At 40.3% G+C, this 23,919-nt stretch overlaps 1 protein-coding gene across 1 annotated transcript; it reads left to right on the top strand.

Annotated features, from left to right (window-relative positions):
- Positions 1-4,396: 4,396 nt before the first annotated feature.
- Positions 4,397-18,132, top strand: slitrk6 (SLIT and NTRK-like family, member 6). Its single transcript, XM_058052034.2, has 2 exons — positions 4,397-4,794; positions 14,449-18,132. The coding sequence occupies exon 2, from the start codon at positions 14,464-14,466 to the stop codon at positions 16,996-16,998; it is 2,535 nt and encodes an 844-aa protein (XP_057908017.2). The 5' UTR covers positions 4,397-4,794; positions 14,449-14,463; the 3' UTR covers positions 16,999-18,132.
- Positions 18,133-23,919: the final 5,787 nt, after the last annotated feature.

Here is a 23,919-nt window from a genome sequence, read left to right as displayed (position 1 = left end):
AAGAAAATAAAACAGCATCTGCACCCAGCTTCAGCATCCGCTAATAATTACTCCATTTACGTCGAGCAAACACTGTACAGTTATGTACAGTGAAGAAAATAAGTATTTGAACACCCTGCTATTTTGCTATTTCTCCCACTTAGAAATCATGGAGGGGTCTGAAATTTTCATCGTAGGTGCATGTCCACTGTGAGAGAGATAAACTAAAAAGAAAAATCCAGAAATCACAATGCATGATTTTTTAACAATTTATTTGTGTGATACAGCTGCTAATAAGTATTTGAACACCTGAGAAAATGAATGTTAATATTTGGTACAGTAGCCTTTGTTTGCTATTACAGAGGTCAAACGTTTCCTGTAGTTTTTCACCAGGTTTGCACACACTGCAGGAGGGATCTTGGCCCACTCCTCCACACAGATCTTCTCTAGATCAGTCAGGTTTCTGGGCTGTCGCTGAGAAACACAGAGTTTGAGCTCCCTCCAAAGATTTTCGATTGGGTTCAGGTCTGGAGACTGGCTGGGCCATGCTAGAACCTTGATATGCTTCTTACGGAGCCACTCCTTGGTTTTCCTGGCTGTGTGCTTCGGGTCGTTGTCGTGTTGGAAGACCCAGCCACGACCCATCTTCAATGCTCTGACAGAGGGAAGGAGGTTGTTCCCCAAAATCTCACAATACACGGCCCCAGTCATCCTCTCTTTAATGCAGTGCACTCGTCCTGTCCCATGTGCAGAAAAACACCCCCAAAGTATGATGCTACCACCCCCATGCTTCACAGTAGGGATGGTGTTCTTCGGATTGTACTCTTCATTCTTCTTCCTCCAAACACGCTTATTGGAATTATGACCAAAAAGTTCTATTTTGGTCTCATCTGACCATAAAACTTTCTCCCATGACTCCTCTGTATCATCCAAATGGTCATATGCAAACTTAAGACGGGCCTTGACATGTGCTGGTTTAAGCAGGGGAACCTTTCGTGCCATGCATGATTTCACATCATGACGTCTTAGTGTATTACCTACAGTAACCTTGGAAACGGTGGTCCCAGCTCTTTTCAGGTCATTGACCAAGTCCTGTCGTGTAGTTCTGGGCTGATTCCTCACCTTTCTTAGAATCATTGAGACCCCACGAGGTGATATCTTGCATGGGGCTCCACTCCGATTGAGATTGACCGTCATGTTTAGCTTCTTCCATTTTCTAATGATAGCTCCAACAGTGGACCTTTTTTCACCAAGCTGCTTGGTAATTGCTCCGTAGCCCTTTCCAGCCTTGTGGAGGTGTACAATTTTGTCTCTGGTGTCTTTGGACAGCTCTTTGGTCTTCGCCATGTTACAAGTTAAAGTCTTACTGATTGTATGGGGTGGACAGGTGTCTTTATGCAGCTAACGACCTCAAACAGGTGCATCTGATTCAGGATGATACATGGAGTGCAGGTGGACTTCTAATGGGCAGACTAACAGGTCTTTCAGGGTCAGAATTCTAGATGATACACATGTGTTCAAATACTTATTTGCAGCTGTATCACACAAATAAATTGTTAAAAAATCATGCATTGTGATTTCTGGATTTTTCTTTTTAGTTTATCTCTCTCACAGTGGACATGCACCTACGATGAAAATTTCAGACCCCTCCATGATTTCTAAGTGGGAGAAATAGCAAAATAGCAGGGTGTTCAAATACTTATTTTCTTCACTGTAACATGCTACAAATAGGGACACATCTCTGTAAACATGATCATAGAACAAAAAACAAAGTTCGATGAAATGACAGTCGTCAACATCAAATACAGTGGCGTCTTGGTTAGGGTATGCCTTGGTTAGCAGAATTTTTGTTTTAGGTCAAAAATGGGTCAAAATAGTTGAGAACCAGTGGTCTAGAACATCTTTGTGTAGAGTGACTGTGTCAGAGACTTCATGCTCAGAGACTTCTTTGTCATGCAGTGTCATATTCATGGTAATGGTTTTATTTCATTTGAACATGCATCGGATTACAATTGAGTGCATCACATAATCAGTTCGTTCACAGTTCCACATGTCCAAAAAGAGTAGGAAGAAGCAAAGCTTATTAAATCCTACCCCTCCATCTGATACTTTTGATACTGTTACATTTGTTCACTTCCTGCTTTCCATTATACAGTTTAAGGATTTTTTTTGTTTGTTTTTTTTAATAATGCACCTCGTACCGAAGTACAAGGTGATATGATCATACAATGACATAATGGGTACCATAGTAACTGTCAATATAGTGATATATAAAGCACATCATGACTGGTTCAAGACTCTTCATCCTTGTATTTAGCAAACATCAACTGCTTGTATTGTTTCTTGATTTGCCTCATCGTTGTGCATTGTTTGAGGTCCTTACTCAATCCATTCCATAGTTTGATTCCACATACTGAAATGTTTTGGCTTTTTTAACGTAGTCCTAGTTTGAGCAAGTTTAAGTATTTGTGATTTTAGAAATAAGGAATTTAGAAATAATGTTGAACTTCCAGTGACCAGTATGAAAGAGTGTTATTACCAAGAACCCCAAATGTAACTCCTCCCTCTTCACACCTGAGACCTTGTAACACTGAGTCAGAAAAAATTGCAAAATTGGATACTGCCAGCAGTTTAGACGTCAATGGTTGTATGTCAAGCTCGTCTGCCCTCACCTTTGCCCTGCCTTAACTTCTAAGATGTTATGTGGGGGGGGGGGGGGCTGAGCAGTCCAGCAGGGCTGTTCATGAATCCAGATCAGGGTCTCACTGCCTGGCTCTTCCTCTTCCCGACCCTTAATCAAACCCCGAAATAGGTTACCCCTAAAACCCCTAACCCTGCCCTCACCCCAATAAATATTGAAACCTTCTTCTCAATGATACTTACCATTTATGTAGTGTGTGACTAACCCCTCTCTCTCGTCTTTCGTTCTCCCCCTGTGGCTGGTGCTCTCTGCCCCTGGAGATGTGGTTGACAAGGGCACCATTGCACCTTCACATTTATATGCTCGTTATTGGCGGTGGCAAGGCTGGAAGCGGACCATCGTTGCTGTCATCATGGGACTACTACGGACGTTGAGACGGCTGTTGTGTCCATTGTCCCGCCCCCCAGCTGCAAAACCCCTCTGTACTGGTGCACTGAACAAAGTGGATGGAATAATGAAAAAGGACTACTTCCAAATTGTTCAACTTCACCTCAAATCAACAGCTACACAAGAAATCGAGCTACGTATTTAAACTCTACCAGAATTATGCCAAAAGCTTGTTGGTGGCCAAAACATTTGGACCCTGAGTAAATTAGAGAACATTCAAAATGACTTCAAATTTGCACAATTGTTTATATATCATTGAAGGTGTACTTTGTTGTATCAAATAACTCAAAATACATTACACATTGAGGTAAAAAATGTATATTATATTCATTCTCATGATGTGTGTATATTACCATTCAACACACACTTGTGACTAAACTCCAATAATAAACACCTCTTGTAATTTGGAAATATTTACTCGGCCATCCTATCTCGGTGGAAGTCTGTGCCACTGGCAAGCCTCTGCACAAACTTACTGATGCTCCAGATGGGAGCATAATTCACCCTAAATCTGGTGACAAACCCAGTAGGGCTCCAAGCTATGTCAAGCCACATTGTGGCCCATCTGAAAGCGATCAACCCGTAACACTGCAGAGAATTTAGATAGTGGATGAATCAGTTTCCATCGGGGTTTTGTCACAGAGAAGCATGAGATGGAATACTGCCCAGCATGCTATCATATATGGCAACGGGGAGTTCAAAGATTGTCTAAGCATCAAAGGACACAGAGCAGCTTGCAGTTTGGTACCATTTGCACCTGAGGAGAACCATCCCCTCCTCCCCACAATAACATACACACATCTGACTAAGCGTTCGACACGTTCATCTCCTTTTATCTTCCACTGGATCATTTGTAGCCTACTGTAGTGTTATTATTCTTTCTACCTATTACATAACAACAGCCATTTGGGATGCTGCAGCCTGGCTATTTAAAGCTCACCATTTCAAGGTTTTCCCCCTTAGTAATGTAAGAAACTCCACTAGGAAGAAGAGATTAGGTGTAACGGCAATCTCCCATCTGTGTTGTTGTACCATGTATTTGGCAAGGCAAATGCCGGAAGTTGGTCACATTTCATTTGAAACACGTGCATTTTTTCTCTTGGAAGTACATCAAAAATGTGTAATTGACTGTAAAAGCTAATTGTAAAAGTCATTTGGTTAAAATGATCACAGTAATGGGTGGGTAAAGCTAGTTTTACGCGAAGCCTCTAATTTCTTTATATAGATATGCTCTTATTTTGACGAGCATGGCCGGATGTGAATCTGCCCTCTCTTTTTGAACTTGCCAGTTATCCCCCTTCCATGTATTGCACCTCCATGGCATGCAAATTACGGAGCAGATGAGACAAGGCGTCGCAGATTTGCAAACGCTTCACAAGGCACGGCGCTGCGAGAGGACAGCATTTGCTGGTTACTTTGAGGGCCTGTGAAAAAAGATTAGCAGCTTTTTTACTCAGCATCACTGTACTTTCAGTCCTTTGGCTGGGACCGCAACTTTATCATAATTAATTCCGGTATAGGCGGCAGAGAAGTGTCGCTCATTGTCCCGGGACCAGAGGAGTGAGGACATTTTTTCGCGACAGTGACCGGGGCCAGCTGAGAGCTGACCAGCGGCGCCGTTGGAAGTTCACCCTCACCGCGGAGAGGCTTCCGCGGGTGGCTTCCGCGCACTGATGGACTCGACGTGGTGAAATTCGGAATAGCTTATCTCCCATCACTTGTCGTCGGTAAGAACGCAGTGTCATTTGTCTTCTCTTTTTACATTGACTTATTTTGCAACTTTCAGTAAGCAATGTTATCTTGTTCTTATTGTACGATGGAGAACACTTGAAACCCCAAATTTACACAATTCTTATAAGACTGGTTCTTAATTTCCATGTGTAATTGATATAAAACAGAGCTTGAACTTGACAGGTAACCTTGAGCTCACCTGGTTGCTTATCCCCAAGACTGGTGTGTCTTTTCACTGCCGTTTATTTCCACACTTAGGGAATCCATTCCTCTCTCGTCCCTCATGTATTATAGGCGTGTCTTATTTGCTTTAACAAGAAGCTTCTCCGGTACCCAGCATCTACCATATCACGACCATCAGAAAACCTGCAATGCCAAAATTGACTCTATATCTACTGTAATTGAGGGCAAAATACTTTTCATTCCAACTTAGTATGACTGAATGTTTTAGAAAGTAAATGAAGTCTTCTGAATATTACACTATTTTGACTTATTCCATGTTTTGCCGTGAATGGTGCATGTCCAGGACTTAATTTTTTGTTTGTGTATGTTAGGATTCTTCATTTTTTCCCTTCAATTGTGAGTTTAAAGTGAAGTTAGTGAGAACACTCCATTTAAAAACGTATGGATCCAAACTGATATAGTCCAGCCTGGAGGCCTGCGCTCTACTAATACCACTAGGTCTAGCTTGGTTTCAAATAGAGCTGCAACAATTAATCAGTGATTAATCAAGTATACAATTAATTGGAAACTGTGTTAGCATTCCACATGTAAATATTCTCTGATTTCAGCCTCTCGAATGTGAATATATATATTTTTTATTTCCTTAGTCATCCACGAAACCAGACCTATTATCTTTGTGTTTTGGGCAAAACAAGCAAACAGCTTTGACTCTGGAAAACAGTGATCAACATTTTTGTCTTTCTTTCTGATATGTTACATAACAAACAACACATGATTATAATTCTGCTTCCTCTTGGCATAATATAAAGATTGAATTAAAAACTGATCGGGTTCATCTCGGGCAGTGTTGTCCAAATGTTGTCCACCAAGGGCTACAAAAAAAGATTAAAGTAATAAAGTAATATTTTGACTTTTTCTTATTTGTACTTTCTTCTCATAAATGTTTTCCTCAAAATTATGACTTCCTGTGTTTTTTTAAAAACTTTATTCTTGTAACATTATAAAACTCCACCTCCAACAAAAAAATGTTGCGTTATTTGTTTCTGATAATATTACAACTTCAACAATTAACAGATTTTTGCTTTAAAATCAAACTTAATTTTTGCAGCTTCTTTCTTTTCAGAACTTTTCATGTTAAATTCTATTATTAGAATGTGCCGTGGACCAAAATTAACACCCTGGCCACTGTTTGGACACCACTAGTCTAGGGCCCAACTAAGTACTCGATTAAATGAGACAACAAGCTTCAGGTTAATCTACCTTGGCTTAGTTGAAAATGTTGAACTCAAAGGCCGTTAACCAACCATGGAGAGTGACACCCTCCTGAAGTTGACATTTGGGTATCAGATGGCCTAACAGTGGTTACCAGGGGGAGAAACAAGCATTCGTTCATTCATTCATTTTCTACCGCTTTTTCCTCATTTGCTTTGCAATTTGTAATGTACAGCTTAACGAAATGAAATTTATTTCTTGAAGTAAAACAAGTGTAACAGAGTTTGTTCCAGGCTGATGTCAGAAGTATCATCAAATTAGAATTTCTTTGGAGTGAATCACTCTTGCTCTCGCACATTCAATAGCGTAGTGGTGGCATTGACCCCTGCAGGGTTAGCCACATCACTTCCATTACTGCAGATGAAAAAGCGACCCTCAGTCCCTCAGTAGCCTAATTGGCTCTTGAGATCACTGCACGGTGCTCTGGCATGCAACTATGGAGCGCGCACGTGTGCATAAAAAAGGCACAAAAATGCACTCACAAGCAATAGAGCAGAGGAAGGAGGGGTGAGAGGGGTGTGAGTGTATGTGACTGAAATGAAACCGTGCCTGGCTGAATGCAACAAGTAACGCTGTCTCAGACTCCCTACTCGTTTCTGCCTGCGAGCAAAAGCAGTTGGACTTGATGTATTAGTGGCCGCACGCGACCGTTGGCTGTTGACCTCCAAGGGACTCGGGGGCGAAGGATGACTGCTGCCTAGATGGGCTATGTTTTGCAGCAACGCATGCCTGTGTAATTGTCAGACATTTGGGAGAGAGTCAAAGAGCTGAGATTAAAAAAAAAAAAAAGAAGACGATGAATAAAATAGTCAAGAAGCTGCTTGTACTGGACTCAATGCTTCAGGCACCAAAATGGTTGCAGAGCACAAACCTTTCATTAATATTCAATTTATGTTCACCTGCAGTTGGTAGAAGTAAAAATATGAAATGACAGCACTCTGCGTGATGTGCAAAATGTGCAATTGAGAAAGGGGCACAGACGGCCATTTCAAAGAAGAATAACGATTATTTAGGAAAACATAACTTTGGTTTCCTCTGCTTGTGCTGACTGTTACACACGTTATCTTGCATTTCTGTTCAGGTCTTAAACATGCTAGGGCTGTCCTAAAACAAGCAGGAGGGACGTAAAGAGTTGTTATTTTTACACGTCCTAACACGAGCTGTCCAGCTTTTTACCCAACATTCCTCTCGAATTGGTGTCTTGTGTTTGTGTCTGGCGGGACAGTGCCTGTTTCCATTTATTAGTGAGCTGCTAGGAAGGACATTTGTGATAAAATACATTAAGAGCACAGTTGGACTCACACAGTGTATCAATAACATGAGAATGAAAACTGCAAAATGTAAGCAAAATGTACAGGAAAAAAAATGCACAGATTTTGGACATAAGCCGAAAAACACTCTAACCAAGGCACTAACTGAGGCACAAGTATTGCAAGTGAAGAATCACAAAAAAAGCAGCAAGTGGCTGTCGTGAAAGCCCGGCAAAGCCTCCCCCGATGAGGAAACTTGGTGATGACCATGGGCTCCAGATTCAGATCAGTCATTGACGACTAATTGTTTTTTTCCAGACGTGAAAGATTATAGTTGATTTACAATGATGGCATGTTCTTCAGCTTCTGTAAATTTATGTTACATGAACTTGCTATAATTTCTTAAATAAAAACTCAAATCTTATGTCTAGTTTGAATTCTTTTGATTCCAATGTGGTGGTCTACAGAGTCAAAATCATAAAAACTATTCACTGTCCAAGTGCTTCTGTACGAAACTGCATTTATGGAGGAATCATAAGATGATCATTGCCAGTACCCTGTGGCCGTTCTGACTGGCTGTGGTTGCCCTGCTGAAACAAGCAATTGAAGTTATGAAGAACAGATGAACCCTGAAGGGAATGGAGACCATCATGTAGAACATTGCACCTAAAAGTAGAACCTCACACTTCTTTTTTTAAGTACTGCAAAGAGTAATGAATGTTTGCTTGGTTTTGCAGAACTAAAGCCCACTGACAGAAAACAGAATCACATTGACATCCAACTCCCCCATTGATTAAAATTCTATATTGGTTTCTAGCTCATGTTTATGCTGATACTACTAAATGTCCACATGACTTCTGCATTCAAGGTCTTGACAACACCAATACAACACCACTGCTAGTTTGATATTGAAGACAATTTGCAATAAGAGTCACTATTGTAATTATTGAATATGCCTCATACACATATTAAAAACATTTTAATTAATACAATGCATAGGTACTCGCAAGTAATGAATGATAAAGCCAAAAAATGTGGATTGGGACAAATCAAAGTGAGTCCACACTTTTGATTGTCCTACCTCGCTGGTCACATCCTCGCAGCAGTGTTGTTTGAGTTTTCTTCTTCTGTGACCTTCGTGGCAGAAGTTCCACATCTTCTGGATGATGGCACAACTCACTGAGGAGGAACAAAGAACAACATTCATAACGGCTAAATTTTAATAATAATTTACAAAATAATACATGGTGTGAGCAAACCATTGCAATGTAAAACATTGCAATAGTTTGGTATATTGATATTTCATCAGACCACTGGTATGTAGTAGGCCAACCTCCTTTGGCGGCATGATGACACAGCTGAATTCATACTGTATGACGACGATGCCCACAATGTGCACACAATTCTGTACTGCCTACATTGAGATTTGTGTATAGCGTGGTGTTTACCTGCAAAGTGTGATGCATCTGTGGAAGGGTGAAGGGTGTTATGCCTTCAGTGAAGATCACATGTTTTGTGGTGCCCTTGTCCTTTCAACAATGAGCTGTGTTGTTTTGCAGAGATTTGTTCAAAATTACACATTCAGTTATTCTAATTTGGTTGGGGCCCTGAAGCCATGGTTTAGGATGGATGGCAGTGCCAAGCAATTTGGGGTCAAAATATTTACTCTGATACCCCTGAAGGCAATGGCCGTTGGTCTAAGGCAAACAGTAAGTGAAATCAGTCATAATGGTGGGTAAAATTAAGCAGAAATGTGTTATTTATGGGTCTGTATGGAGTGAGATCTTGCAAGGCTGTGATGTGTTTTTTTAAAAGATATTTTCCAATATTTGTAGTGGTCTTGTTGGAATTCATTTGTCATTGAGTAATGAGTTGCTTTGCGCACATGCATGAGAGGAGCTCTCACGAGGCTTTGGCGGCCCTGCTAATTGAATCTTCTGAACAGCAAAGTGATGCATATTTGAATGTTGAATGCGGAGCTGCATTGTGGAAGACAAGTACCGGAAGAAGCTTTATCAAACACAGTTGTGATGTGGTGTCCAATGCAACATTGATTATATTGGGCATATGAAATTAAAACACTTTTGAAGAAGTCAGTGTGAAGTACAGATGGAAAAATGTGAGGCTGTGCTTCCGTATCTGTGTTCTGCTGTGTTATTTATAGTCAGATAACATCTATTCAGTCCGAGTTTCACCACGGACAAAAATAGTGATGAAACTTTGACCTTGGTTTCTTGACGTCAGACTGCTGTTTAATTTAATTTCTCAAAAAAACCCAAAACCCAAAAATAGTTTAGTCCAATTGCAAACTGGCCCAATATCACACGGAAGTGTTGTACCGATACAACTTTTTCTCTTCCGATATGATTCCTGTGCTGCAGCCTTGCATATCCATTTCAATCTGACCTCAGCACGACTCATACATACTTTTAATAATTGCTTCGTAAAGTTGAAAGTAAGAAAATTTTCAAACAAAAAATTTTCAACAGAAAACAGAAGATTTTCAAACAGAGAATCTACTTGTAAATGAGTAGTTTTGCAGAGGTTGACATGCGGAAAGGAACGTTTGTGTGTGGAAATATTTCCCGAGCAACCCTCTCCTCCAGGGCTGTATCTCCTCACAACCACTAGTCAGATCCAATCCATAGCTTCTAGAAAAGTCATTCAAACAATAAAACTCACTAAAACAGACGCACAAAGTAACCGACCTACTGCGTAGTAGTTTGTGGTATTCTTTCTGACAACATTTTGCCATGTTTGTCACATTTTTGGTAGATTGCAAAATATGTTGATGAGGTTGTTAACATATGCTTGATACCTAATGTTTATCTCATAGTTCATGTTGTTGTTGGAGCTGGACTACCCAGCATGCCTTACGGGCATTCAGGCAGTTTTAAGTTATGTGTTATGTTTAGTGCTTTGTTGTGGATTTACCGTATGCGGTGTGTTAACTTGACATGGATTTGTTGTGTTTTCTTTTTTTTGCACCGTTAGCAAGTATGTTGTTCTTCTTGACACCACCAATATGTATATAACCCCCCCACCTATTTGTTTTTCTACCCTATGTGGCCCGGGACTCAAAAGGTTTGCCCACTCCTGATTTCAAGAAGTATTTTTATTTTATTTAACTTTTGTCTGCTCACCAACAAGCCTTGCCATCCAGTCTGGATTGTAGGGGCTGTGATTCATCAACTTATTGGAGAAGTGATTGCATTACATTTTACATGTTGAAAATGCATCTAATGTGTAATCTAACAGTGTCAAGTGACTTGAAATGCTTATAAATAGCGCAAAAGTTATTCTGATTTCAATCCTAAGAAAACTAAATCACAACAAAACAGCCATTGTACACAGGCTGTAAAGTGCACCAGGCACAATGACAAGGTTTATCCACTGTAAGGTCAAAAAGTGCCAAGTAAACAGCTCACTAGTGGTGGCAAATGTAGCAAAGTTGAACCATGCACCAGTACATTATTTTCCTGATTTTAAGGGCAGGAATATGTTCCAGTATTTGTAATGTTAATGGTTTAGTTGTTTGACAGAGATGCAAATATAAGCTGCTGTGACTGGAAATAACACGTAAGCAAAGTTCATTTGAAAACTATCTACTTGGACCATCGACATGTGATACTGCTGAGAGCATAAACAAATGAACCAAAAGCAGGAGAAAATGTTGTTTTATGATGGTTTAACAGAGGTCAGATGAATTTGCTCTCTCATATCTTGTCTTGCTCGTAAAGAATGCACTGTAGATGGAAATGCACTGTACAATTACAGTGATTGAGTCTTTTTTTCTGTATTTTGCTCCCAGGTTGTCTTTGGAGAGGAAACTGATTCCTTGTCACAGTCTGAGGAATTAACAGTTTAATCACACAAGCATGTTTTTATCCTCCGAGGTGAATCGTAAATGACAGGGTTATTTCTTCAGTTGCCTGCTATTGTTGACGCAAATTATGTTTGATTTCCGAATGAGGTGTCTCATTCATGTTTATCCGAAAGCATTCTCTCAATTATTCGTGTCCAACATTTTTGCTGAGCTTCATTGTCTGCGTCGTGTCTGGAAAGTGACCTTGGAATAAATCAAATGTGGCAAGGGTGTTGGTATTGGGGGGGATGCAGAAAGGTGCTCAATGATGAGAGAGCTCCTCATAACGTATGTGCAATGTTTGCAAGATTATTTGTTGTTTTAAATATTATAAACGTTACTTCCACAATTTGTATGTGACGTCACATATGGTTGCTGTTGTCACATGACAACAGCAGTAGTTAGGGGTGAAAATGCTGCATTTATGTGCTGTTCTTGCACATGGAAATATTTCAAATCGGGATTTCAGGAGAAGATAGTGTTACGGAACAAGGTCCATAACATATTAAAAGAGGACACAGGGGACAAAATGACACATCCTGATGCACCGACCCAAACAAACAAAAAGAGTGTGAGCTGAACAAGCCAATCCAGAACTGTCTTGTCACCTCACTGTTACCCATAACCCCTTAACAAAGGATAGCTTGCTTGGGACTACATGATGGTGCTCTGTAGATTACATCCATCCAAGATTGTGATTTACTGGTGATAGAGAGAAATAATTAGTTAATAGACATTACAAAAACTAAATAGCATACTACATCATGTTTATGGCCTTGCATTTATGAACCCTAAACGTAGATCAGCCGACTAGCAATAAAACAAATATTTCTTTAATACGATTTTGAGTTTTGAGTCTTCAACCTGATTTTTTTTTTTTAAAGTTTTTTCCATATTTTTAGCTCACGTTACCACCGTAAAAGCTAGCCACACATTTGACAGTTACGTTAATCTTATTGATTTGTGCTATGTTAAATGTACCTTTTCTTGGGTCTTCCACTCGGCCAAGTGGTTAGCATGTTGGCCACAAAGTAAGGAGATTGGGGAGAGCTGAGTTAGAATCTCTGCTGGAGCATCTCTGCGTTGACTTTGCATGTTCTCCCCGTGCATGTGTGGATTTTCTCTGGTTTCCTCACATATTACAAAAACATGCATGTTAGGTTAATTGTGGACTTGTATGTGATCGTAAATTTCTATAATAATGAATTTGATGCAGATTTGATGCAGACTGATTTGGTGTAACAACGCAGATAGCCATGCTCAAACAGCTATTTTCAGGTATTTTCACCTGCTACATTTATTGTATCTGACGCGGAAGACAAGCTATCACCCTTGTTTGATCGCCTTGTTTTCAACTATTTCATGTCTTCATGCAACACACCATGCACACAATTGGAGCAAATCATTCCAGCAACATGCTTTGTTATTCGCTTAATCTGTTGAACATTGTAGAGAGATACTGAGTATGTATGTGCTCATATTCATTGAACCCCACCGTCCCCATGGTAAATGGTACACGTTGAATACTGGAAGTGCACAAACAAACATAGTAGCAATTGATGTGAAATGAAAAGGAGGACAGTTTTAATAAGCTTTGCTTCTTCCTACTCCCTTTTGGACATGTGCAGTTGTGAATTGTAGTATGTGTTTGCTCCAATGTAATCTGTGGGCATGTTCAAAATAAAAATAAACCATTACCACCCAGTCATCGGAAGTGATGCAGACGTGGTTGCAACCCAATATAAAATTATAAATACTAAGAGTGAAACACACTAACCCACAGGGATATGCATTGTTGTCTTGATACAATGTCTCTAATGCCTTATTACTTTCAAATAATGTGGAAGTTATTTATAGAATCAGATTCCTTGCTCTCCAAAGCATGTGCTTTCTTAGGCCTGCTAGCATGAAGGATTTCAGATACTCAGCTTTGTGAAGAACAGCTGTGCCTTCCCACCTTCCCATCAGTTGCGTACTCGTGATTGAAGTTATCACACGGCCAGTTCACGAGAATGATTCAGCCTTTGATCTGCTGTCACTTAAATCAGATTAATGAGACACATTTCATTGATGGAGCAGTGCGGCACATGCCATGTTTTGTGGTGCTGTCCATTCAGTCCACTTGAAAGATAACTGGCTGAACATTTCTCATATATGGTATTTTTGATCGAGACATGATATGGCATTTGAACAGAGTAGCTCTGTGTGAGTCATATAATGCATAGCATAGAGAGGGCCAAACATTGAGTCATAAGAAAGAGATGCCGCCTTTGTGTTGTCGCTCAGCATTGAAACGGACGTATCAGTAAGTTTCTGAAAAAGGGTATTATTGGAATTTACACTTACAATTCTGTGTCATTTTGCTTCACTGAGCAACAAATATCACCAAGTTAAAAGCATCACAAATATGCGTGCAATAATGCTGCCTGTTTAGCTTAAATGTAGTAGGATTGTGTTTGTACTTTGCTTTCGCGAGCTGAGATCTCACAAAGAGCTTCTAAAATCCTCATAAATGTAACATTATAGATAGACAGACAGGCAGGCAGGCAGACAGACAGAGTGATAAACAGCACTCTTGAGTACTGCAAGACAGATACGCAAAGATGCAACAATGAGACAGCATTAAAGACAACTGAAGACAGCTGTACCGGGCTTAGCGTTTATATATTCATGACTCCTCCGTGCTTTTTACAGTTGTGTTTACACTAGTCTGTGTCTTTGTTACATATCACAGTCACATTTCAGCAGAGTTGAGCAAATTGCACCACAATTCGGAGAGTGGACCCATCTCCAGTTAAAGCAATCTTTGTCCATTTGTTCGGTGTTCGCCAGGGTTTAATAATCACACTTGATCCAATGAACCAAGCAAACTGCACCAGAGTTTTACCAAACAAAGTGTGATGAAACAGGCTACTTGTGTGATGCACCAGATGAGAAATCAAAGAAAATGCTGCAGACATTTTGTTATTATTCACAGACAACTATAACCTTGCAGCGGAATGTTATTTTGGACAACTTGAAACTGTATGAATTTAATATTTTCCCCCTCTCCTCTCCCCACCCACTTTTTTTCATTACAGGTATCACAGACCATCATGTTGCCCTGTGTCATTTTGGTCAGCGTGTTTTTAAAGGCGATCCGATGCCAAGATTCTCATCCCTTACAGCCGTCGACCTCCATTAGCGAGTCTTGCGACTCTTTGTGCTCCTGCGAAGCAAAGGACGGTATCCTCTACATTAACTGCGAGCAGAGAAACCTCAGCAGCATCTCCCAAATTAAAATCCCTTCAGATGTGCCCTTCCACCTAAACCTTTATAAAAATGACTTAGTTGAGCTTCGCACTGAGGAAATGGAAGGGCTCAAAAATGCCCTTTCGTTGCACATCGGAGGTAATAGCATACAAGAATTAGAACCAGGAGTTTTTAGCACTCTTGGTTCTTTGAAAAAACTCCACATCAATAGAAATTTTCTCGTCACACTCAAAGAGGACACTTTTCAAGGCCTGGTGAATTTGGAGTTTCTCCAAGCGGACACAAATTTCATTCGGGTCATCGAGCCTGGAGCCTTTAACAAACTGATCCGCCTCAAGGTCCTAATCCTCAATGATAATTCCATGGAGTTTTTACCAAACAACATTTTCCGTTTTGTGCCTCTCACCCACCTGGACCTACGTGGCAATAAGCTCCAGACTCTGCCTTATGTTGGCTTTTTAGAGCACATTGGTCGGATTATGGAACTACTATTGGAGGACAATGACTGGGTGTGTGACTGTGAAATTTTGCATTTAAAAATCTGGATGGAGAACATGAGGGGCCAATCTGCAATTGGAGAGGTGATCTGCAACTCACCACACAATCTCAAGGGCACCATCTTAGCTAAAGTAAAGCGGGAAATTCTCTGTCCATCCCACGCAGATATCAATTTAGAGGAACCCTCTAAGTCATTGGATATGGTTGTTACGCCCTCATCCAAGGGGGCGCAGATTCCCAAGTTAACTGATGCCAAAGACGACGCCAAGGAACCAACACCGTCTCACGTTCCGGGTAGTCCTTGTGTAGAGCATTGTTCTTGCCACAATCACCCTGTGGCAGGGTTTTTGATGCATTGTCAAGATAGAGGAATTCAAAAGGTTTCAGATATCGGAATACTTCAGCAAAGCCCCACTAAAATGGTCATGACAGGAAATATGATTCAGAGACTGTACAGGTATGATTTTGTTACATATGATGGGCTGGAATTGCTCAATTTGGCAAATAATAGGATTGATTATATTGACAATGAGACATTCCTCAGCTTAAGCAGTTTGAGGAAACTGCATTTAAACGGTAACCGAATTGAAAAACTTTACCCCACAATGTTTGTGGGTCTCCACAACCTCGAATTCTTGTATCTGGAATATAACCTTATCAAGGACATTGCTCCAGGCACATTTAATCCCCTGCCAAACCTTAATCTGTTATCATTAAACAACAACCTGCTCAGCTCTCTTCCTGCACAGATATTTCGCAATGCACCCCTCACCAAATTAAATCTGAGGAAAAATCTGTTTATGCACCTGCCAGTGAGCAACGTGCTTGATCAACTCGACTCATTAGAGCAGATTTATTTTGAGGACAACCCGTGGGACTGCAGCTGTGACTTGTTCAGCCTCAAACAGTGGGTGGAAAAACTGAGAAAAGACACTGTAGTGGGCTCCATTTTGTGTCACACCCCAAAGAAAGTGATGCAGGCTGATCTTAGGAGCTTACGTCACGAAGTGCTCTGCACAGGTTTGGGAACCCACTCTTTGGCTCCAGATGGAGAGGAAAGCGTGACTGCTACACTGGGCCCCGACGGCTCTGGCAGAGGCTTACTCAGCTCCCTCACAGAAACCGTCCCACTCTCTGTGCTCATCCTTAGTCTTCTTGTTTTAGTCTTAATGATAATCTTCTGCTCAGCTGGACTGGTTGTTTTTGTTGTGCATCGGCGGCGCCGCAGAGCAAAAAGAAAAACAGCAGGAGAGCATCCGAGAGAAAACAGCAGCAACAGCCCCATACACTTACATTATAGCATGTATGGGCAGAAAACAACGCACCACACTCTGACACAAAGACCTGGATCTGCTACCTTGTATGAGGAGAGGTCGCATAGCCCCATTGTGCAGATCTGTCGAAACCCAACGTACTGTTCTCAGCAAAAGGAGCATGACGCAGATCTGGATTATAGCCTAGACCACCCGAACTCCAAGAATCATGTTTGTCGGAGCATCATGGAGAAGGAGAACACCTCCCCTCTTACAGGCAATCCGGGCTCAAAGTTCAAACCAATGGCAGGGGAGAGCCCGGCTGAGTTTCTTACACTTGGGGACCCTAACTCCTTGTACAGGAATATTCTGGAGCGGGAAAAGGAGCTGCAACAGCTAGGAATTACGGAGTACCTGAGGAAAAACATGGCCCAGCTTCAGCCTGCTGTAGAAATGCAAGTCCCACGGCACCAGGAGGAGTTAAAGCTAATGGAGACAATTATGTACTCCCGGCCGCGCAAGGTCATGCTTGAGCAAACTAAGAATGAGTACTTTGAACTCAAGGCCAATTTACATACTGAGCCAGACTACTTGGAGATTGTAGAGCATCAAGCTGCGTATAACTGAGCTTTGGCAGAACGAGAAATCATGTGACGTTTTGATGCAAGTGCCTTGTCCTCTTTGCCCTCTTGTATTTTCCACAGTGTGAAATAGCTGTAATGGGCACGTCACTTTAAGTCTAATTGTAGCACAGAATGTAACTGCTCGGTTTATTTTGTCATTTGACAGCCACGTTATGTAGCCACTGGAAGGTGTGACTTTTGGCCAAATGTAACACAAAGAGGCTATTTTTTTAACCCATGCAGTATCCATGGCTGCCAAATGAATCGATTAATAAAGACTCCGCCCTCTGCCAACCCCCACCCATCCTGTCAGGATAAAGCAGATGTTTAGAAAAACAGTGAATCTGAATCACCACTTGACCTAGAATTGCTGTTTAATCAGTCTATCCTCACTCCGGGTTTGACCTGATTACACCCTCTGTCAGCATAAGCCAGCTGGATTGTTGGAACCGGAATGCTCATTGTGCCATGGGCCAGACGGTGTATGTTGGGTGGGTGGGCTTACGGGTCAGCAAAATATCAACTGTACATCAGAAAAACAGAAGCATGGGGTTTTGTGCTTTTTCTTGTCAGAGCTTTTAAATGCAATCACAGAACATGTATTTATTTTTATACAAATGTATAATATGAGATAGAGGGGTATTCTTTGTCAAAATGAATAAATATAACACTTATACAGTACATAACCATTGTCTTGTAGAATGCATTGCACTGACAGATGCCACAATATGGTGCATGACAATCAACTTGACCCTGCTCCAACTCATTCTTTCATCCTCAAACTGTCAAAAATAGCCCCGGTTATGTATGATCTGAACGTATGTTGGGAACTGGACTGTGTTTGATTTGTTACCTGATAAAGCATTTCCCATTTGTCATTGACTGACTATCCCAACTTGGACATTGTTCAGGATTTATACCCCAAACACTCTCTGTGCCCCTTATAAACATCAATACAGTCCATGTAAGCACACACTCTGTAGCTTTTCTACCTAATTAGATTGAATTATTTATTCTGTACATCTTGTAAATAGCCATGTTGCACTCTATCTTTTGGTTTTGTGTGCCTTCAGTGCTGTACAAAACATAATCAGAAGTTGTAATTGATGAACAGAAAATAAAGAATACGACAAACATGGACATGCATATTTTTATATACAGAGTGATTGAAAAATAATTCCCTATTTTAAAATACGTAGAATTGATTTATGAACTATTATTTGTGCAAGAACCTGAGATGAGAGGGAAGCGTTTAGCATGAGGTTATAGTATACTTAAATAAATGTATTTATCTATATTATTTATCTGCAGTATATCAGTGGTGCACACACATTTTCAGCATGCAAGTTACTCTTACTACTTACTACTCTTACTATAAAACAGGAAAACTTTGTACATTCAGACCTGATCAAACTCTTAACACCACTTGAAAAATTGCTACAACATGGAGTTTGTACATTTGGACATTTGGAAATGAAAAATGAAAAAGACTGCAGCCAAAGTCAAGGCAACTAATTAAAAATGTTTCAGTCATGGGCACACTAATAGTTTTCAGTGTAGATAACACACATTTCTACAGTGAAATTCAGGCTGTGGCACAGCGCCATCAAACTATTGACTTTTTATGACATATCTGTAAGTAGTTGCTACAGTACATGTACAAATATAGACATTTTTCTGCTGAGTTAGTTTATCCGTAATCTGAAAAATAAAGATCAAAGCTGCATTTCCGTGTGCCCCTTGAGTCATCTTTGCCGCTGAGAGCAGCGAGGTGCTTAATGTCAGCTGACTGATGTCATATGACATCTCCAAAGTGACGTTTATGACGTGGGTAACACATTCGACTGACCCACACGACATGATCAACGCAATGGGCACCCCAGACATACAGGTTGATTATAATATGTGTGTATGCGACAACAGTATAAGACATGTATTCATGGTGAGTTTAAGGTTCATCCAAGTCTTTTTGAATTACTGTGTTAATGAGCTTCCAACAACCTGGCAACAAACTTGTCCAAACACTAATTTGGTCATCTCCCTGCCATTGTACTGCTGTTTTCTGTGCGATGGCTCAAGTCTGGTCCTTAATCACACAACAATGGTTGTGGACGGGGGGCTAGCCAACACATTTTCTATAACAATTGATTCAGCAAAACCTCCCTGCTATAGCAGCACATGAAACCTCACAGTGAGAGATGTGAAACCACACACATACTGTATTTACAGGATTGATGTTTACTTCCTCCTGTGCTTCAGACAGAGGCATGAAGGATGTACTGCAGCTCTACAAAAGGTCAGAATTAGAATAGTGTGCTATGGTAGTTATAAAAGCTGCTCAAAGCACAAGCTATGTGAAAATGGTGAACAAAGCACTGTTTTCCATTTTAGGGAGACTAAATGATTTATGGGGCAAAATTATAGGAATAGGTCCAATGTGGAGCACATGTATAAACCCACTAGGGAATTGTTTAAGTAAGTAAGCCTCCAAAAGTTCTTGTTTTTGCCAGTTAGATTTAATCTTGAAACTTTATGGAGAGGACAAGAAAAGGACAGACCTTTTTTGTACTGTTGTTTATCTTTGAACAACCGCTTATGATACAAAGGAATGCATATAAGCCTTGAAATAAAAGTACATTAATTAAAGGGAAGCTGGTTTGAAATAGCATAATTGTTCTCTTTTGTTTGCTAATTGATCAAGTGGCCTTTATAATGTGTGTGTATGTGGCCACGGTGCAAGCATATGCTCACTAAATAATGGCCCGGTTGAGCACTGGCATGGATCACAAGGTCTGTTTTCTAACTTCCAGTTGGGCCAAGGATACGATAGAGGCAATGTGTCAAGGCAGCAGCTGCACAGATTCTGCAGTTCAAACTCACTACAATTAAATGCATTGTATTTATGTGGAAACTCTTCTTTTTGTTATTCAACTTACTCAAGTGTGACGGGCACTGGCTTCTAACAAGCGCACATGATCCATTTTCACATGCATTACAAACTAGCAGGGCAGAATAAAACATCGGCCAGCCACTGTAACCATTTGTCTGTAGTTGTTTTCCATCACAGCCATCCCACAAGTTTCCAGTTATGATTAGCTTTCTTTTATCCACAAAATATTTGCACACATTCACAACAATTTACAAATGATCAAGAACAAATAATGTAATCAGGAAATCCAGAACTGCTAAACTCGGAACTTGGGCTGCGACTAACGATTGTTTTCTTAGTTGATTAATTCGACGCTTGGTGTTTTGATTAATCTCGTAATTGGTTAGGCCCTAGATAGATCAATATCAATCAAATCAATATAAACCAAACACAGTTAGTGGTTTGGTCCGCAACATATCAGAACAGAGGAAAAATTGTCTATCGCTGTTTTCCAAAATCCAAGCTGATATATGTGAATATATTGTTTTGCCTAAAACACAAAGTTTATAGGTCTGCACTCATGGATGACTAAGGAAATAAAAAAAATATGGCAATCATTCATTCTTCGATTAATTGTACCAACTCTAGTCGGAACCCACAGACTGCATCTAGTCAAGTATTTTGGAATGATTTACTGTGGCAGTATACAGTATATTTCATCGATTAGAGCAGGGGTGTCAAACTCATGCCAGAGAGAGCTAAGACACTGCAGGTTTTCTTTCCAGTCGGTCACTAAAGCAGGTGATTGCCTTCAATTTGAGGTAGGGAGCTCATCAATTATCACCTGTTGGTGAAAAAACATGCAGTGTTTCATCCCTCCATTTACGTACATGTGGTTTAGAGCATACTAAATTTATAATTAAACGAGAAATGCTCACATTGTTTTAAATATAAAGCATCACTCAATTAATATTACTACAATTAAGTCACCCGCATCTATTTTTGTACATAAATTTTTTTTTTACATTTTCTGGTAAGAGTGTACCGATTTTTTTGTATGTATTTGTAATTTGTGGACCATGTAAATCGGTTGATATGCTGTCTTACAAATTAAATACAATGTCATCAATTTCTTTTGCATGCATATGTAAGTCGCAGATGCGGGCGAGTGTCGTATAAAATCTCACCCAGGGCACCACTTTGGGTAGAGCTGGCTCTTTTTCACTGTGTATGTACAGGTCATCAGGTCAGCACTGGAGTAGAAAAAAATAAATTGGCCAAACAAGCTTAATGATCTTTACCCTAGAAGTGCAGTTGTTGCAAATAGAAACAGACAAGTGCAATCAAGCGAATGTATTATAAGTACAGTGCACGTCGCACAAGAGGGCACTTTTGTGCTGTTTTATTTGTTGAGCTTGAAAAGAGGTTGGTGGCGAGACAACCCTTCAAGAAGCTGCTTCTGCTCGTGGCAAATGCCTTCTTGTAATTGTACTGTCAAAAATGTTTCTATTAATATTACAAGACAATGGCCCATTTAAAACAGGCCCAGAGTGTCCCACTTGGACCAATGGTCTTTTGTGGCTTGAGATGCCACAAAGATGGAGTAGCAGGAGCTGCATCCCTGTCCATCCGCTGGATGATGGTGCAATTAAACTTTTCATCGTGTGCCAACATCAGTGGGACGGCTGCGCTTGTTCATTTCATCCAAAGATGTGTCGTGCAAATGTACAAAGCCCGGCTTCTACTGACGGCCTCCCTTTGTCCTGTCAGTCCAAAAGTAGATCTGAGTCACATCAATTAGAGTTCTAAGGCAGCTGTACGTCTCCGGCATGAGCACTTTTACATCTTACTCTCGCTTTTATTCCTTTGAAAAATGATGCACTGAAGCTCAATGCAGAAGGTGACTTCAATAAACTCAAATTTACTATTTTTTGCAAAACTTTGAGAGCAATCATCTGTCAGTAACCAAAAGTTATAAATTTAGTGGGGAAGCAACAAAAATGGAATGGTATGATAGATTGTGTGGGATTGAAATACACCTACTTGCATAACACCTTTTGCCGTATATATTGCTTCAAAAATGATAAAACGGAATTCAAACCACAGCCAAAGACAACTTGTATGGTCATAAACTATGTAACAGAAAGCCCTTTTATATGGTATCCCGAAATCAAGTGCAGCACTGACTTCTTGGAGCTCCAAAGGGCACAGTAAGTGTGTGTTGAAATAATGTGTCAGATGTGACATATTCCTTATGACAATAGTTCTCAAGGGCCACGGGTGACAGCACTCTAATCTTTTTTACTCATGTCATCTCACAAACTGCACATTTAAGCCATTTGGACACGGAGGAAGCACATTGGCACACTAGTGGTGATGGCCCCATTGCAGTCTATGCAGTATGCAACGATAGGATCTGTACAGGAACAGTTGCTGGCGAACGTTCGCTTGCATCATTACCAACGATCCATTCTTCCAACAGTCTTAAAGTGTAAGATGACAGCCCTAGAGGGCTTTCAAGCAGTGGTGCAATTGGTTAAATCAGACTGTTGAGGCAGTCTTCAAAGTACTTCCACAACGACCCTTGAAATGTTGATGAAGAGCCAGAAATACAAGAAAAGAACTTGGTATCTTTTAGCGTGATTTTTCAGTTCATTTGGAGCTTAGAGCTACCCCTCTTTTATAGTGGTTAATTGGTTCCAAAACCGAGCCCAATACTGTAAATTAATTTCCACTCTATAGGATTCAGTGTTAAGAAATGTTAACATTGTTGTAGCATAAAAAAACTGTTTATGACTTTCTAACACTGTAGACGTAAAATAACACCTGTATATACACCATTACTCTCATTATACATACTATTCATTGTTTACAATACGTTGCTCAACTCTTATGATGCAGGGGCTCCAGACGGAGTCAAGCTTGCAAGCTAAGCTAAGCAGTTAGCTTCAAAATAATTTCTTCTAAATTTAACTCATTCAATCCCAGCCAATTTTCAAAAGCCGTACCTCTTGGTATCGCCCATTTTTCATGATTTTTACTGATTTTTCAAGGCACACAGAATATATATTTTTTTGTTTCTACGTTTTTTTGTTTTTCTAGTAATCAGCAGTAGAACATAGGTAAGTTTCAGCAAAATATCTGGGGAAAATGTATCTGAAAAGATACATCTTAAGCATAACTTTCCCTTTGATACAAATTTATCCATCAAAATGCCGAATGCTGACTGTGTGCACACATTTCTGCGTGCGTTTATGCATGTGCATGTGTTAAATGTCCCTTCAATGTGCACATTCGCGTAACAAGGCGAAGTTCCTTTTCACTTTTCAATAGGAAAGATGTTATAAAATGCACTTCTGCCACCTTGTGGCTATTTTTTAGCTCTCCTTTGTATGCTCTGTTCTACTTATACATTTATATGTATACGATTTGGGAGAGAGCGGTTAGGTTGAATAAAACTTATGAATGCACCTTTGGTAGCGAATGTGTTAAGAAGCTAAAAATGTACCACTTCCACGCGGAATAATAGGAGAACCTTTTCTCCCTCTATCATGGTGGACATGCCATGGCTGACTTCATGACTTTATGCGGTGGTAAGGTGATTTGCGCTAATGTCTCAATTGTTTAGATGGAGAATATTTTTGCCTTCAAAATTTCTGGAAATACTTCAAGAAACCCAAAAGTATCGCAGGTATCAAATCTGCTAGTTTGTGGATTTTCTTTTGATATCTGGTGTGACAAACACTGACAGATGTGTCCGAAGTGTCAATCCTAGATTGAATGTGACCTAACAGATGTGACTCACAGGTCACGTCCCACATGTCTGGAGCTTTCTCAGTCATAGAGATGCACTTGCAGCGTGGGTCTGGTGCTTAGGGGGCTCACATAATTCCTGAAGTCGCTTAAATGGAATTATAGACAGCGCTTAATCTTATGGATTATGGAGAAGCGGATTGCTCTCAGAGAAAAGGAAAACAGATTAAAGCGGGAAAAAAAACAACAATTAAAATGCGGGTTGGCTTTATTACTTGTTCCTTTTGGATGTTTTCTTTGAAT

This window comes from Doryrhamphus excisus, linkage group LG15, assembly GCF_037039965.1.
Source record: "Doryrhamphus excisus strain RoL-2023G ecotype Guam linkage group LG15, RoL_Dexc_Guam_v1.1, whole genome shotgun sequence".
NCBI classification, from domain to species: Eukaryota; Metazoa; Chordata; class Actinopteri; order Syngnathiformes; family Syngnathidae; genus Doryrhamphus; species Doryrhamphus excisus.
Note: the sequence above shows the minus strand (reverse complement) of the source record. Positions and strands in the feature narration are given on the sequence as shown.

Excerpts from the sequence above, each read along its gene's own strand:
- slitrk6 (XM_058052034.2), top strand. The coding sequence starts at position 14,464 with ATGTTGCCCTGTGTCATTTTGGTCAGCGTGTTTTTAAAGGCGATCCGA.